Source organism: Ochotona princeps, chromosome 1, assembly GCF_030435755.1.
Source record: "Ochotona princeps isolate mOchPri1 chromosome 1, mOchPri1.hap1, whole genome shotgun sequence".
Taxonomy (NCBI): Eukaryota; Metazoa; Chordata; class Mammalia; order Lagomorpha; family Ochotonidae; genus Ochotona; species Ochotona princeps.
In genome coordinates, this window is record NC_080832.1 from 56,343,489 (window position 1) to 56,359,556 (window position 16,068).

Sequence of the window (16,068 nt, forward strand, 5' to 3'; positions counted from 1 at the left end):
GCTGCATGTTGCAGGGACACCAGGGGGAGTCGCATGCCTGGGTGCCACATGCTTGATCTATTCTTGGTCTTGTTTTTGCTTGATTGCAATTTTGGTGTGTTTTAACATTTTTTTTTTAAACAAGGATTCAGACACTTTTTATAGGTGTCAACAGAAATTGATCCAGAAGATTTTGACAATTGGAATATTTCTAAAAATAGTCTTTTTCCTTCAAGATGACATACATACAAGCAAATCCAGTATTCAGTGTGTCTGAGTAACTTAGAATGTATGCTCACAGATACAGTTTGGAAGTGTAATATTTATTCAGATATATTCTAACAAATATCCAAATGTAACTAAGAAAGTGAATACTTCAGTCATGTTGTACATCTTCTTACTGTTAGTGCTAATCACAAACCCTAGCATAGTCATCTTAGAACAGTTTGTCCATAAGCATGAATATTGGGATAACATTAATGATTAGCAGTCATGGGTGGGTACAGGATACAGCATTCAAGCTTCTGTTTGGGGTGCTGCAACCCCTATCAGAGTGCCAGATCAAGTCCCAGCAACTGCATTTCCAGTCTGGCTTCTGACTAATCCACTGGGAGACAGCAGAGGATTGCTCACGCATGTGCTTAGCTCCCTGCCATCCATGTGGGAGATGCCGATGGAGCTCTGGCTTCCTGGCTTCAGCCTGACCCAGCCCTGGCTGGCAAGGGCATTTGGGATGAGCCAGTGTGTGGAGACTCTTTCCCATCTTTCTCTCTTTGTCTCTCTACTTTTCAAATAAAGTGAAAATACATATGTGATTTTTTTTTCCAAAAGCTGAGCTGTTAACGTGGTAAGTTTCTGCATGTCACTCTTTGTTTCCCAACCATGTAGTGTAGGATTTGCAGAAGTGAGAAGAGGGGCAGGGCCGCTGTTTCATTATTCCATCAGTCAGTCAAGAAGTGCTGGCGTGGGGACCGACTGATTTCTGGTTTTCCAACAAGTACTGGGATCACAAAATGGCTTTTTCCTATATTTGACAGCATATGTCTAAGTGTTGCGTGGGGAGGTGCCATTTCACACCAGCCACTCTCTGGGTGACTAATTGTGTTTCATAAACCACAGTAGTGCCATTGTTTTCAAACATTAATGGCTTGTCTTTCCTCATTGTTTCTTTGATTTAGTTCTCAAACGTTAGTGGGTAGTCATAAGAAATTCAGGAAATGGAATTTTAATCACTGGTTAAATATGTGGGACTCGTTGGTGTCTGTCAGTTCTTTTGTGTTGTGCGTGCTTACTGTGATAACCAGAACTGGAAAAGCAGCTCTGATAAGCCTGTCTGTCACCTGTGGTCCCTGCCGCTCTCCACGTGTGTGTGTGTCTATGGATGGTGTCTGTCCAGTGGCAGGAGCTCCGGAGCACCTGTCAGGAGAGTCCTGCTGGACTCTTGACCATGGGCGGCCATTAGTCACCTCTTGGGTCAAATGAAGTTCCTGCTTCTGGTCATTTTGTTTGTGTTTATAATGGGAAAAGGAGAGAAATCTTCCTCCCACTGGTTCCCTCCCCAGATGCCCGCAGTTGTCAGAGCTGAGCTGATTTGAAAGTGCGAGCCAGAAGCCTCTTCCTAGTCTCCCACATGAGTGGAGGCACTTGGGCCGGCCCCCGCTGTTTTACCAGGTGCATGAATGGGGAACTGGATCAGCAGTGGAACAGCTGGGACTAGAATCAGGGCCCAGATGGAACACCAAGGCCACAGGCAGCTCTACCTGCCCGCCGTGCTGCAGTGCTGGCTCCAAAGTTCACTGTGTCCTTTACCTTGTACGAAACCGTCTTTGTGGTGGACACCTGTTAAAATTCCCCAATTATGGGGCTGACTTGGTGGCCTAGATCTATTTTTATTTGAAAGGCAGAGTTATAGAGAGAAGGAGAGACAGAGAGAGCTTCTATCTGCTGTTTCCTCTCCACATGGCTGCAATGGCCAGAGCTGGCTGAACCAAAGCCAGGAGCCAGGAACTTCTTCCAAGTCTCTCACATTCGCAGCTCAGAAAAAGGAAGCTGGATCAGAAGTCTAGCAGCTGGGATTAGAATTGGCACTCATGGGATGTCAGCCCTATAGGTAATGGTTAGTCTGGTGAGCTACCACACTGGCCTTAATAAATGCATCTATAAAGAAATTAAAATATGCTTAGAAAAGACAGGATTACAGAGAAAGATGAAGAGACAGAGATATCCCATCCGCTGGTTAGCTCCCAGCAGTCACTGTAGTGGAGCAGGACCAGACAAAAGCCAGGCACTGATGGGCAGCAGGGTTCCAAGCCCTCAGGCCGCTTCTGGGGCTCTGTCCTTGGTACATTAGTGGACTGAAAGCGCAACAGGCAGGATCCCGAAGGGACACCAGCATCACAGGTGACAGCTTAGGTTGCTGTGTCGCCATGCCAGCCCCTAGATTTTTTTTTCCTTTTCTCATTTGTGTAGGCTCTTTGTGAAGTGCTGACAAGGCTTAAAAGGGAAGCTGACAGGGGTCAAAGAGTGGAGGTGGCCATTCAGAGCGCTCAGCACACCAGAGTCTTTGTGTAGGGACCCTTCCCCTCAGTGGTGATTTACCAGGTCCTTGACTGATGCTTCTCTCGACTGGGTGCTCCTGGGACCTGACCCCAGTGCCCTCACCTCTCGTGAGACCTGTTGACTGACCTGGGCTGTGCTCCCCTTTGCAGGTATCATCTATCACTGTGATCTCACCAAAGACGAGCTGGAGCCCAGAGTCTTCCGAGAGGTGCCCGTCAAAGGAATCGATGCCTCTGAGTACCAGACCATCCAGGTAGGGAGAACGCAATGTCATGAGCGTGAGCGTCAGGGAATGGGGACTCTCCTGCCGGGCTGGTCATACCCCAGCTGGTCCCACCTGCCATGGGCAATCCAGGGTAACATCCCGAAGCTCCCCCTGGCTGTGGGCATTGAGCCAGGTGTGGAAGACTCAGCAGTGAGTTTGAACATTCGCTGCCCTCCTGTAGTTCGCTGATTTTGATCCATGGCTGCTCCTCTAACCGCAGCAGGTGTCAGAGCTTTACTGCATGTCTGTGTCAGTCTCCTGACCTGGTTGTGTTCTCGCTCAAGTCAGCAACAACAGAGGTCAGTCCCATGTCAAGTGCTCGGAGTATGTGGTTTCCGTCTGCATTCCCTAGGTAGCTCTGCCCAGGACACCCAGAGACCCTCTGTGAGATACTTGAATGACTTCAGAGAACTGAGTTAACTGTCAAGGCATTGCAGCTCAGTCTCTGGGCCTCGTCTTTTCAGATCAGTGATCTCCTTCCCTGTGTTTTCTGTTTCCAAGTGTAGCAGAGTTTTCCAGGGGCTGAGTTACTGGGTGATGGAAGGAGAAAACGCTGGTTAAGCAATGGTGCTGTCAGTAGTGAACAGTGATGCCGCTGCTTTGCTGGATGATGGCGGTGACTGTCTGCAATGTGAAGTCACCCAAGGGCTCCAGGTGGTAGGCAAGGCCCTCCCCACCAGGAGGGCTGGGGCAGAGGGCCCACATGTCAGGAATCAGAGCATTGTTTGTGAAGAAAGGGTGGAACTGAGAGCACTGGCTGCCTCTGGGTATGTGTCTGTGAGAGCGAGGCATTGGAGTAGCTACATGACTACCCCTCAGCTGTCGAGATATCGCCTGGGTGATTGGCTAGATGTGGATCACAGAGGAGACAGATGCTGGGCTGTTTCCCAACCCTTGTTCTCATCTGCGGGCAGCAGATGGGCCTCCTGCTTTCCTGGAGCACAGCCAACACCTGTTGCTTGAGCTGTCCTCTGTGGCTGTCCTGGCCCATGCAGGCTGCACTGCTTTGTGTGCGGCCCTTTAAGAACAAGTTTGCTGATTCTTCAGCTGTGAAAACGCAATTTAAAATCCAAAGAGTCTAGAGAGATGCCAGGGCCTTTGTCAGGTGGGCCTGAAATCTGGCATGTTACACAGCCTTCTCTGCCACAGGTATTTCAACTGTACAATTAAGAGACATTATCTGCTTTTCAGACTTCCTTCAGAATAATCAGATCATGTGTCTGAAACATCTGGCACATAAAATATAATCAGCGGTGGGGAAAAAAGAGTTTTGCATATGTGCCTGGCTTCCCTGCGCTTGGCCGCATCTCAAGGTGCGCCGTCGCTTGGAGGATGCTGTGTGCGGCGCCTGTCATGTTCACACAGCTCCTCCATCAAGCAGGGCCTCCCTAGAGCTTTTACTGCCTATGCATTTTTAGGTCATTGCTCTCTGCAGCTCCCCCTTCCTCCAGGGGTTGTGTTTGGCTTTCTCAAGGCTTCCTCTGGTCCCTACTGTCCCATCAGCACTGCCAAGGCAGGCGGCAGCACCCAGCAGGTGCACCGTGTCCTGCTCTCAAGAGCACAGTCTCACAGCTGCCCTAGCCCTGGACAGAGGTGCTCCCGAGATGCTCCATTCTGCCTTATTCCCCAGTCCTCCAACTCTGTGTAAAGAGGACAGCCTCGCCTCCTTTCCCCTCCTGTCCAGTTGCCCTAGAGGTCAGAGCACGGGGCACTAAGACAGCCATCAGGGAGATACCTCCTAGGGTTCGTTCTTACATCTGCAGATTGGTCTTTTTCTAGCTCTGAGATATTGTTTATCAATGACCAACCAGTTACCATTTCCTACATATTGTTGTTATTTATAAATGGAAAGAGAAAACTTTGCAGATGAGCAGGTGTTTCGGTGGGGTAGCATCTGACAGCTGTGTGCACAGCAGCCTCACAGCTCCCCGGGGATTGGGCCTGGGTGCCCCCAGCCTCCTGTGTCACGGGAAAATACCAAATGTCCATGCCTGGCATTGTACTGTCCAGTGAAAACTTCCTTGACCAGGAGCTGTTCAAAGATGCACAAGTTCCTTTTCTTACTATTTGTCCTGTGGCAGCAGGGGGAGAGAGAGCCATATAAATTTTTGAAGAGTGACAGAAGCAGAAACACTGGCTGGCAGATCTCAGTGCACTTGCTGCTGGCATCCTTCTCTTAGAAACATCGAGCCATCCCCGTGAGCATGGGCAGTGATGATGGCAGAGCTGATAACCAGCAAGTGCATAAGCGTGATGTGCCACTGCTGAAGTACAGTTTGTGTCAGCACGTAGAGGCGCCTTGGAAATGTGCTATCAGGACACGATTGTCCCGTGTGTTAGTGGAGAGTCAGGTGTACTGTAGAGTGTGACAGGTGGTGGTTAGGCTCCCGGCAGTGTTCCCAGCTGTGACCTTCCGTTGTCAAAGGCGGACTGCAGGGGGGTCGGACAGAAGGCGTCTGGATGCTGTGAAATAGCAACCAGAGCACTTCAGGGGAAAAGCTTGTCCATTGGTGTTTTCTGTTGCTTTAGACCAGTGGTTTTATTTTTACATTTATTCTGTGTGCAAGTTTGAAATAGCTCCAAGGTTCTTTGTACTTGTGTCTTAATGTACAAAACCAAGTACGTGGAGGTTATTCCTTGCCCATGATTGCTCAGCACTAATGAGTGAGGATTACAGCCGTGCGGGGTGCTGCCTGCAGGGTAGGCAAAGCTGACCGAGCCAAGGAGACGCAGCAGCAAGGCGGGAAGAGCCGCCGAGGCTGCCTAATCGCCAGCCCCTTCCGTGCACACCCGGAGCATCTTGCCCGGGCTGGGAATGAATTTGGTTCCTGCGTGACAAACACTTGCTCTGTTGCCTTTATCCTTTCCTGATGATGGCTGTGGGCAGAATGATTCCATGTCAAAAATGCAATTTTGAAAACCACCAACTAGAAAAACCATCGGTTTCCCTTCTGGTCTACTATACACAGAAGAATTTTTGTTTTAGGTAGGAAATATCTGCAATTGATTAATGCTTATCCTGTCCTGCTTTTTGTCACGAATGACTAGCCACAAGTAACTGATTGGAACCTCTATGCCCTGGCCTTCGTTCATTTATCTTTGAAAAGTAGAGCAACAGAGATCTCCCATCCATATACCCCCATTTGCCACATATCCACAGCAGCTGCGGTTGAGCCAGGCTGGAGCCAGGAACTCAGCCAAGTCACCCGCACAGGTGGCAAGAACCCAAATACTTGAACCATCCTCTGGTGCCTCCTCACATGCTCATTAGCAGGCAGCCGAATCAGAAGTGGGGATGAGACTGAGTCCCCAGTACTCTGATGGTGAATGTGAGTTCCTTGTGACAGCAGAGCCCTTTATACCACAACACCCATATACCCATCCTTTAGAAAGCAATGGAAATACTGGGCATTAGAAATCACAATTAAAAATTCTGGTTATGAGTGAACTTACCCAGTCAGTAATCTTGCATGCTTAATTTTTAGAGTAAGTAAGTAACAGGAATGGAAATTCAACTTTTTAACCCATAAATAAATATTCAGACTATGACCCGCAACGCCAGGTGTGATTTGAATGCAAAGAAACTGCAGACACAGGCCCTGTCCTTAGGAAGGTTCTAGCCGGCTGGGCAGTAGAGACTGAGTGGCTGCACAGATGTCCCATGATCAAGGGGAAAGGGCAGGCCTCGCTCAGTGCTGGTCACAGATCAGCCTGGCTGGGAGCCACGAAGGACAGACATGACTCTCAAAGCATCCTGTGCTAGACCCTTCCCAAAAGATACCCTCTGTTTTCTTGTTGCAGTATAATTTTTTAATTTCAGATTAAATTCAAGAAGAATCACCCACTGAGTAACCGGGGCAGTGGCGTGGCCTTTGGTCCTTGGCCCTTGCAGATGGACCAGTGCACCATGGTCGATGCAGTGTAGCAAACATGCACTCCTGGCTGAGTGTCATTTTTGCCCAGCCAGCTGAAAGATTAGCTTCTGTTCTCCCAGAGTGAGAGATAAAACCTGCCGACCTGAAAAAAGAATGAGCAATTCAGTATGCTACAAATAATCCTGCCAACAGTCGCTTCCACATCTTATTAAAGGCGTTGGAATAGGAGAACCGATGTGGCCGTATTTTATGGGGAGGGACACTGGAATCGGTGTGGAGAGTGACAATTTTAGGTATTTGGTTGACATTTCTATCTTTACCCATCTTTCCTTGGAGTAAGTAGTTTTTTGTTTTTTGAGCATTCCGTATGCTGGACCCAAGAGCATCATCCCTAATGTGGTTCCCCTTGAAACTGAACAGACATGTTGAAGTTCATGGTGCGGGTTGGGGTTTGTTAACGTGCAAACCTTAAGTCATGGAGCAAGGGTGAGGGAGTTGTTTGTTTTCTTGTTTTGTTTTTTCTCCTCCTGAATTTTGGTTTTGCTTCCCTGGGTAAAAAAATAATTTGTGGTTGCTGTCAAGCCAGCTTTGAACACTGGAGAGCTCGTTTTTGGAATATTAGTGAGTGTTTTGGTACTCATCACCTTCTGTCCTGAACTCATAGCTTCTGCAGGTGTTGAGCAGTGGCTCATGTACACCCTTGCTAGGCCAACCATTGAGCTAGTGATCATTGTGCTCAGAGACTTGAGCTGTAGGTCAGAAAGCTGCAGAACATAAGAATGAAGAGTGAGCGGGGGGCGGGGTGTTTTCAGACTGTGCCCACAGATGATGAGGGGCCTGCCTAAAATGGCATCGGTTCAGGTGATCTATTCTTGCCTATCCAGACTAATGCCCCACCTTAGAATGTCACGCAGGCACCCGCGAGTTGGGAGTATAATATTGAGCTTTGAGAGTGTGCTTGATTGTTTATCAACTGTGTTGTGTTCACATGATTTGAGAGATGACAAGAGTCTTTGTTTTCTTATGGTGGAGAGATAAGTTATGTGGTGCCTGTCTGTAGTCTCCATGCCTTCTGTGTCTAGAAAGGGACCTTACTTTGCAGCAACCTAGGAGTTTACAATCCATAATATGTTCCAGCCATGGGGCGGCCTCAGGGCTGGAGCGGTGCCCATTGGTACTGCTCTGTGACATCCCTGTGATGGAAGAACTCGGAGATTGTTGAGCCTTATTCAGGCTGTGCTGTGGCACGCAGGATGGACGTCCCGTTCAGTCCTGAACTGCACATCTGCTGAATTTCTGTGTGTGGTGGGGACCAGGAACACAGCTGAGTCTGTGCCTGGTTGAGTCATGGTATGGGCAGGACCCAGAAAGGAAGCCCCATTGGCTGACTGTCCTAGACAGCCTGGGACATGGTTATGTTTGCTTTGCCGAGATGCAAGCAGATGTTGACTTCATACAAATGGCTTAGATCCCCTCCTAGAAAGCCCTTTGGGTTTATTGTTCTTTAGTAAAGCTTTTGTTTTAGAGGCCATCACAGTCACAGGCCAGGCTATTCATAAACTTACTGCCATGGCTGACCACCATACTCACTGGAACTTTGTTTGACCTTAGTTATATACAAGAGTCTTAATATGCAGTGTCTGTCAGTACTCTGGGATTTGCTGTTTCTTGTTAGAAACTTCAACAGGTTTCACACTTTGTTCTGTGAAGCATGGCTTTTGAGACTGTCCCGGTTGCTGTTGCTACTAAGTTTGATGCTACCAAGGTAGAGAAATTATGGGTTACCCAAAGCTGACCACAAGCTTTATAACAGCTTCCTGAAAGCTGGCTTGGAAAAAGAAATTATCATTGATATTAGTGGCATTAGTGGTATTACTAATGCTATTATGTCATTATCCTACAAAAACGGTAGACCATCACGTCCCTGTTAAGACCGAATCAGTGGTATAAAATGATTGCTGATGGTACTTGTATTTTTGTTATTTAATTGTCATGTCTGCTTTTTTTAAATGAACCTGGTTTTTAAGGTATGTTATGCACGGTGGGTTCTGCTGTGACAAACAGGAAAAATGGAACCAAAATAGCCATGGCTTGCAGATCAAAGTGTTTTCCCCTCCCCTCTAAAGGAAATGCAGAGGCAATGGTCAGTCTGGGACCACCCTGTTGTCTGAGGAGGGAGGAGGAGTCCCAGGTCTTCCTCTTGCTGCTGGACGCTAAATGGCTCCTGAGGGCTCAGCCATTGCTTATTCACTTCCCAGCCAGCAGGAGGCAGCAGTGGGGAAGGAATGGAAATGCACATACTCCTTCTGGCTTGTAAGGGTTTCTGCTTGACGGTATACAGTGTAATGCCTACATCTTACTAGTGGAAATGTCCTCGTACCCAGTTGCAAGGAGATATGTGGAGTTCTATTTCAGGATAACATGGCCAGCTAAACACTATGGTCTTATTAAGGTAACAGGAGGAATCCTTCTGTGGGGCAAGACTGTGTCACAAAGCTCCAAGACCTGGGTAGACTCTGAGACCAAGGAAACCAAACGCCCCCTGGTGGCCAGATACCTTAACTTCAGACTCGGGGTTGGGAGGGAAAAAAAAAACACCTAAAAAAAGGTGTGTGCTTAGATATCGTTGTTGACAGCACAAATCACTACAAAGACAAAGGTGCCTTTGTAGGAGGTGCTTTTCCCATGGAGGAAGAATTGTAGCACTGCTCTTAGAAGATGAGGTGTCCGACAAGCGTGTGTGGAAATCTTAGAGGATTAAAATTGATTCTGCGAGGTGGTCTGGCACAGTGAGGAACTTGCTAAGCTGAGGGCTAGGTAGCTTTCCATGTGTTTGGTTCGGTGCCGCCACCTGCCTCACCTGGGATAACCAAGCCCCATGCACTGCCCTGGAAAGTCCTTGGCCTTTTCCTGAGTGATATGTCTTCTTGCCAATACACTTTCGGCTTGCAGACAAGACTGGATGCCTTCCCAGGCCGAGCCCATCAGGATTCACCTAGTGGAGCCCTCACTGTACAGAAAAGGAAACTCAGGCATCTAAATGAAAATTGTACTGTTAGAGATCGGCAGAGCCGGGACCAGCATGCAGACCGTAAGCTTATGTTAAGCCTGTATGGTGTGTTTCTTGTGGCTCACAAGTTTTTATTTTTTTTCACTCCTAAAATAAACAGATGATTAAATGGCCAAAAAGTGTTTTTTGTACACCCCTTTGGTAGACTCCAGTGGAACCTATGAAATACTAAAAATGCTCTCAGCAATAAAGGCCTGCAAGTTCGTATATTTTTAGGATTTATAAATAATATTTAATGGCTTATTTAATAAATAATTTGAAATGATAAATATTTATGATATATTTTAATGCTCACTTCCATCTTCCTTCTTGCATGCTAATGGAGCATCTGTTTATTTATTTATGTCCTTATATATCACCCATGTTTGTATTTTTTATCTGAGGAGTGTCACTGAAATCTTAAATGCTCTCCATCGTGTGGCAGGCCTGAAACCCCCACACAAGGTATAGGTGGCATGGAAATGAAGTCTTTTTGGCTTTTGCTCTTACCATCTAACCACTTGACTCTCCCCATAAAGCAGTCTTCAAGACTGGCCCTGGCCGGGTCCTAGTTGGGATTCAGAAGAACATGCGGGCAGATTTGGGACCCCAGCACATGACCACTGCCCCTTATAGAAGGCATCTGGACAGCAGCTTCGCCACTCAGACGAGGTGGCTGTCTCTGTAGCCCCGTGGCCTGCTGGGTCCTGGGATGTTTCTGCCTTCTCAGCACAGTAGGTGGAGGTAGTGGCAAGTGCAGACAAGGGTCAGGAAGTCGTGTGGGCTGCCCTGAGAAGGCTCTGTGGCAGTCTTTTCCCACCTTTGTGTCTTAGCCTCCTCCTGAACCCCAGGGGGACATTTCAGGATGCCAGCTTCCTCCCCTATTCCTCTTAGACAAAAGGAGGGAAAGGCCAGGAGGGAGCTTAGTGTGAGGCTTCAGCCTGCTCTGCAGGTGGCTTTTGTTCTTGCTTTTAGTTAGTTTATTTGAAAGTTGGAGTGAGAGAGAGAATCCCTGAATGACCACAATGGCCAGAGCTGGGCCAAGGCAAAGCCAGGAGCCAGGAGCTTCATCTGGTCCTCCCACGTTGGTGCAGGGGCCCCAGATCCTAGGGCCAGCCTCTGCTGCTTTCCCCCAGCACATTAGCAGGGAGTTAAACAGAAAGTAGAGAAGCAGGGACTGGAATTGGCACTTATGAGATGCCAGTATCACAGGCAGCAGCTTAATGTGCTGTGACAAAGCCCCAGTCCTCTCCCCCCTTTGCCTGCTGTGCTGGCTTTACAGCAGTGGCCGACAGACAGCTTGGGGTTTGTAGAAATGGACTAGTGCTGGGCCCAGCGTGATAGCTTGGTGGCTGAAGTCCTCGCTTTGCATGCACTGGGACCACATATGGGTGCCAGTTTATATCCCAGCTGCTCCACTTCCCATCCAGCTCCCTGCTTGTGCCCTGGGATGCAGTAGAGGACGGCCCAAGGCCTTGGGATCCTGCACCTGCATGGGAGACCCAGAGGAGGCTTCACAGTAGATTGGCTCAGCTTTAGCAGTTGGGGCCACTTGGGGAGTGAACCCAAAGATGGATGATCTTTCTCTCTGTCTCTCCTCTCTATAAATCTAAATTTGCAGTAAAAATAACTAAATCTTAAAAAAAATGGACCCAGGTCTGTCATCTCTTTGGAGGAAAGACCATCACTGGCTTGCCACTGCTCTGCAAAGCAATGGGGACCACTGACTGTGGGGCATAGATTAATAGTGTGGTCGTGGTTATAAAAAATCGTGGCAAATTATCATAAAGCGCTAGGCACCATGAGGGTCTGGCCTAAGTTGCACCCCAGTTCCCGCCCCTTGTCTGTCAGGATTGAGCGCCTTTGCACAACCCCTGGTGTGCTCTGCCCTCCTGCTCCCGGATGCCACTTCCTGGCCGATGCGCCCAGCTGCACCCATAACCAGCAGGCTGATTCCTCCACACTCCCTTCTGGCAATAGCCATTTCCCTTTCCCTGAAATGCCACACATCTCTCCATTTGCAGTCCAATCTCAGCATCCCTGTGGAAGCCTCCGGTTTGTGCCTGCCCCGGGAGCTCAGGGTGAAGGCACGAGGAGAGGGGAGGAGAGTTAGAGCGGAGTGCATCGAGGGTGCATGAGCTGAGCCAGCCCTGCACTGTCACACTTCCTTAAAAACAAGGTTCACTGGAGTCAGCACTGTGCCAGCCCGTAAAGCACCCCTGTGACACTGGTGTCCTGTATGCGTGCTGAGTTCGAGTCCTAGCTGCTTTACTTCCCATCCAGCTGCTTGCTAAAATGCCTGAGAAGCAGTGGAAGATGGCCCGAGTTCTGTTTCTGCGCACACGTGGGAGACCCAGAAGAAACTCCTGACTCCTGGCTTTAGCCTGGCCCAGCCCTGGCTGTTGTGACTGTTTGGGGAGTGAACTAGTGAATGGAAGATGTGTTTGCTCTTTCTGTTTCTTCCTCTCTTGCCCTTCCTCCTCCCTCTCCCTCCCCCCCATCTTTCAGAGACGGGGAATATGGATTCTGGTGTCAGAATCAGTGTCTTAACCCTCTGGGCCATGATGTGTTAATCCTACAAGTGCTGATTTTGACCAGCAAATATTGGATTAGCATTTACATGGTTGTCTTTTGTGCATCGGTCAAGATAAACCAGGCTATTTGGGGTAAACAAGCAGTTCCAAAATCTTTCAGATATAAAGCCAGAACTTCATGACTTGTTGCTGCATCCTGTATACCAGGTGCCAGTATGGGGTCTCCCCAACGTGTCCTCACTGCAGGACTTGCTAAAGGCACTCCCTACACTGCCCACCCCCCAGACCACACCAGCCACGCGTCCCATGTGGCATAGGGAAGGCACCCTGCATCATCTGTCCTCTTAAGCAGAAGCCACGGCCCCACCCCACCATGGGTTAGCACTGGACACCAGGTTATGGAGGCGGATGAGCTGGAGAGCCAGCAGGGAGTGTGCTGAAAGGAGGGATTGCAGACTGGTGCCGCTCCTACCACGCTCCCCTCACAAGAGAAGGTAGGATGGCCCTTGGTGGGACCTGGGGGTGGCCTCTGTGCTGTGCTCTGTCCTCACCACAGCACCTGCGATTGTGTTCCCAGAGACACATGCTGTTATCTTCAGCTGTCATTTCCCCCAGCACTTCCTTTAAGAGTATAGACTCCAGAAAACTCTAATGAATACTCTGGGTTTTCCCTACCCCCACACAGAAGGACTGGCTCATTTCCTCTGGCCGACTCAGAATCATGGAAACATTTGTCTGAAGCATCTTTCTATTAATACAGTGGCCTTTGCCTTCCTCCTCTGCTGCATAACAAACGCGTACACCAGCCACCAGCGTGTCTGCCCCACCCGAGTGCCACTGATGGGAACCCCGGGCTGACCCGGGAGGCTCCTGTGTACATAGTGGCTTCCCTTTGGGCATTCGTTTGAACCAGGGTCCAAGATTGGGTCCCTTCTTCAAATGCCCAGGTCTGTGAGTGGGAGCAGGCTCAGAGACAAGGGACCAAGTTGTTGGAATCAGCATCAGGGGCTGCTGGGGACCCTTTGTTCTGAATTTTTCTATCTACCTTCTTCAACCCCTCCTTCCCCATCTCCCTAATTCGGTGCTGCATCCCTCCCTAGGACACCTCACCAGCGGAATAATGTACCCAGACAATCTCCTTGGGGAGACATGCTGGGCCTTCTAGCCCCCCGGGAACACCTGGTCCCCACCCCAGGATGAAGACCTTATGGTGGTGCCACTTAGGACTGAGTGATTTGTGTCATTTTGGATACACTATCCTACTGATTTCCTGGCTGGGGTCAGCATTGGCAGGCTGGGCAACCTGTCCCGAAAGATGTAGTAAGAGGGGTATGACCAACTTGCCTTTGTTTCAGAGGATCATGTGACTCTTCAGTGAGTAGCTGGTCCCTAATGGCGATGCTTGTCTGCTGCCTTGGCCAGCATGCAATAATGCCAGGCAGACCAACCAGCCCAGCCTCTGCCCTTTCCCCGCCTGTCTCCTGCCCCTTGTCCCCTCTGCTGCAGCCACACTGGCCTCCAGGCACAACCACCTGTGCTTCCGCAGCGTCCAGCCCCTCTCTTTCAGTGTAGCGGTCAGAGCCTCCCATCAGGCAGCCCCTCCCAGCCCCTCTTCCACAGGTCCAGCTCTCTTGTCCCTCCCATGTCCTTAGCATCAGCTGATGTTGTCCTTACTGTCTTCGTTGTTCATCTCTCCCTTGTGGTGTGTGGATTTGCCCACCACCACACCCAGGGGGAATTCCTGTGAATACTTGATGAGCAAAGGCAGGTGGCAAGCACAGATGAGGGACTCTGAAATCATCTAGTTCTTGCCAGAAGCCTACGAAAACGGAATATTTCCTTGCTGTCATGTCCCCTTGCAGAAGCATCGCCCTCTCCCTTCCTGGGGTAACTGCTTCTGTCCCTTGGAAACAGGCAGCTGCGGTCTGAAAATGAGTGCTCCCTCCCAGGGTGACTTCCGTGGTTTTGGCCGTGATGTTAGCTGTAGTCCATGATTGAAACGGGAAATAGCATTGCCCCGCCCTGCTAGAAAACAGAAGTCAGTTTTTAATCTGTTCTTTCCTAGCATATACTTTGTTGCATTGTGTCCCTCCAGTTCTGCATTGCTGCATGCATATAGATGCTAAAGAATCAGAGAAGTTACTCAAAATAATTTGAGTAAGACATAAATTCAAATTGATTGATTGCTTATTGTTTTACGAGAATATTTGATCATGACTTTGGATGTTTGTTCAGACTCCAGAAGCTTAAGACTGTAGTCTTTTAAGTGGTTTTTGGCTTTTTCGCATGTTTTTGTTTGTTTTTAACTGGCCTCCTAATTCATGCATTCAATTTCCTTTTCCTCCTTTGCTTGTCAGTATTTCACAGATTTCATCTGTAGATTCATGTTCGCCCAAATGGCTGCAACGGCTGATGTGGGGCCAGGCTGATGCCGAGAGATAGGAGCTTCTTCCAGGTCTCCCCTCTGTCTGCAGGGGACCTTTTGGGCCATCCTCCACTTTCCCAGGAGCATGAACAGGGAGCTGGTGCCTATAAGGGGTGCCAATATGGCACATAGAGCCAGCGCCTACTAATCCTAAATTAAACAAAATTAGATTTTTCAAGTGAGAAATCACTTTGTTTTTAAAAGTTCTATTTGTTTAGTTGAAAGGCAGTGAGCCAGAGCTGTTTTGCATCTGCTCATTCATTTCTCAAAGTATGCAACAGTCAGGGCTAGACTGGGCTACACCAGGCACCTAGAACCCCGTCCGGGTTCCCTACATGCGTGGCAGGTGCCCAGGCACTCAAGCCATCACCAAATCAGAAACAGGACCTGGACTCAGATCAACAACTCCAGTGTGGGACACGGGTGCTTCCAACAGCAACTAGGCAGCATCACGCACCTACCTGGAAAAATCGCTTTCAGGGGAATGAGTGTTCAGGAATGCCTGACTGCTTAAGCAAATAGAAATGATTATCTCACAGACATTTACCAAGTGCTCTTGCTACGCCTCACTTACCCAGAAGCGTGAGGATGTAATCAGACATCTCCAGTACTGGTTGGGGAGCTCAGGGAAGGAAGAGAAAGGCGGCTTCTGGGAAAGGAGCATTGGCGGGGGTGGGGGGTGTAGATCAGGGAAGGCCCCAGAGTGCCAGGAGCTGGTTCCGCTGCAGAAGCGTACCTGATTCCACAGATGGGCAGGTAGCCTGGCTGTGGCCCAGGCAGCAGGCAAAGAGCAAGGAAGGGGCAGTAAGTTCAGACTCTCTGGGTCTGGTCTGCCACCCAAACAGGTGTGATGCACAGGGGACAATCTACTAGCAGGTGCTTACTCAGAGCTTTAGGATCAGTGGCCACCATGGGCACAGCTGAAAGCCCCAGCAGTGTGAATGGAGGGACCAGACTGAGGGATGGGAGAAAGAGAAGCCAGAGAAGAAGGGCTTCAAGGAGGTGGGCATGGGATTGCAGAGAAGTCATGGGGGTGGGAAGGCACAAGTCTGTGATGGGGTTGGCCGTGAGCTGTGGGAGGAGAGCCTGTGGGAGAGCCTGTGGACATCAGGTAGTGAAAAGGCGTACCTGGGCCCCCGGGAGCCCTGTTGCTTCTAATGGAATGAAGGTCTCCTTGCTTTATGCAACAGTCATGCCAGAACAGACATATAGAAAACCCACTACATGAATTGTTACGCTCCAGGTGCTGGCTCTGTAGCCAGCCTGCTTTTCCGCACACACCCCGATGCTTGGGAGTTGTCAGGTGTACCTGGGCCACCATTCTGACAGCACAGCAGATGGGGTTCTTTTCAGGATCGCCTGTGAACATGACTCAGTATTTC

General features: G+C 49.3%; 1 protein-coding gene across 2 annotated transcripts in view; it reads left to right on the forward strand.

Annotated features, from left to right (window-relative positions):
* The window catches only part of PREP (prolyl endopeptidase), a 122,272-nt gene that overhangs the window by 79,251 nt on the left and 26,953 nt on the right, over positions 1-16,068 (forward strand). For both annotated transcript variants that reach the window (XM_058660305.1, XM_058660314.1), the window contains exon 10: positions 2,688-2,791. In XM_058660305.1, coding sequence (XP_058516288.1) covers positions 2,688-2,791 — 104 coding nt within the window. The remainder of the gene's footprint in view (positions 1-2,687; positions 2,792-16,068) is intronic.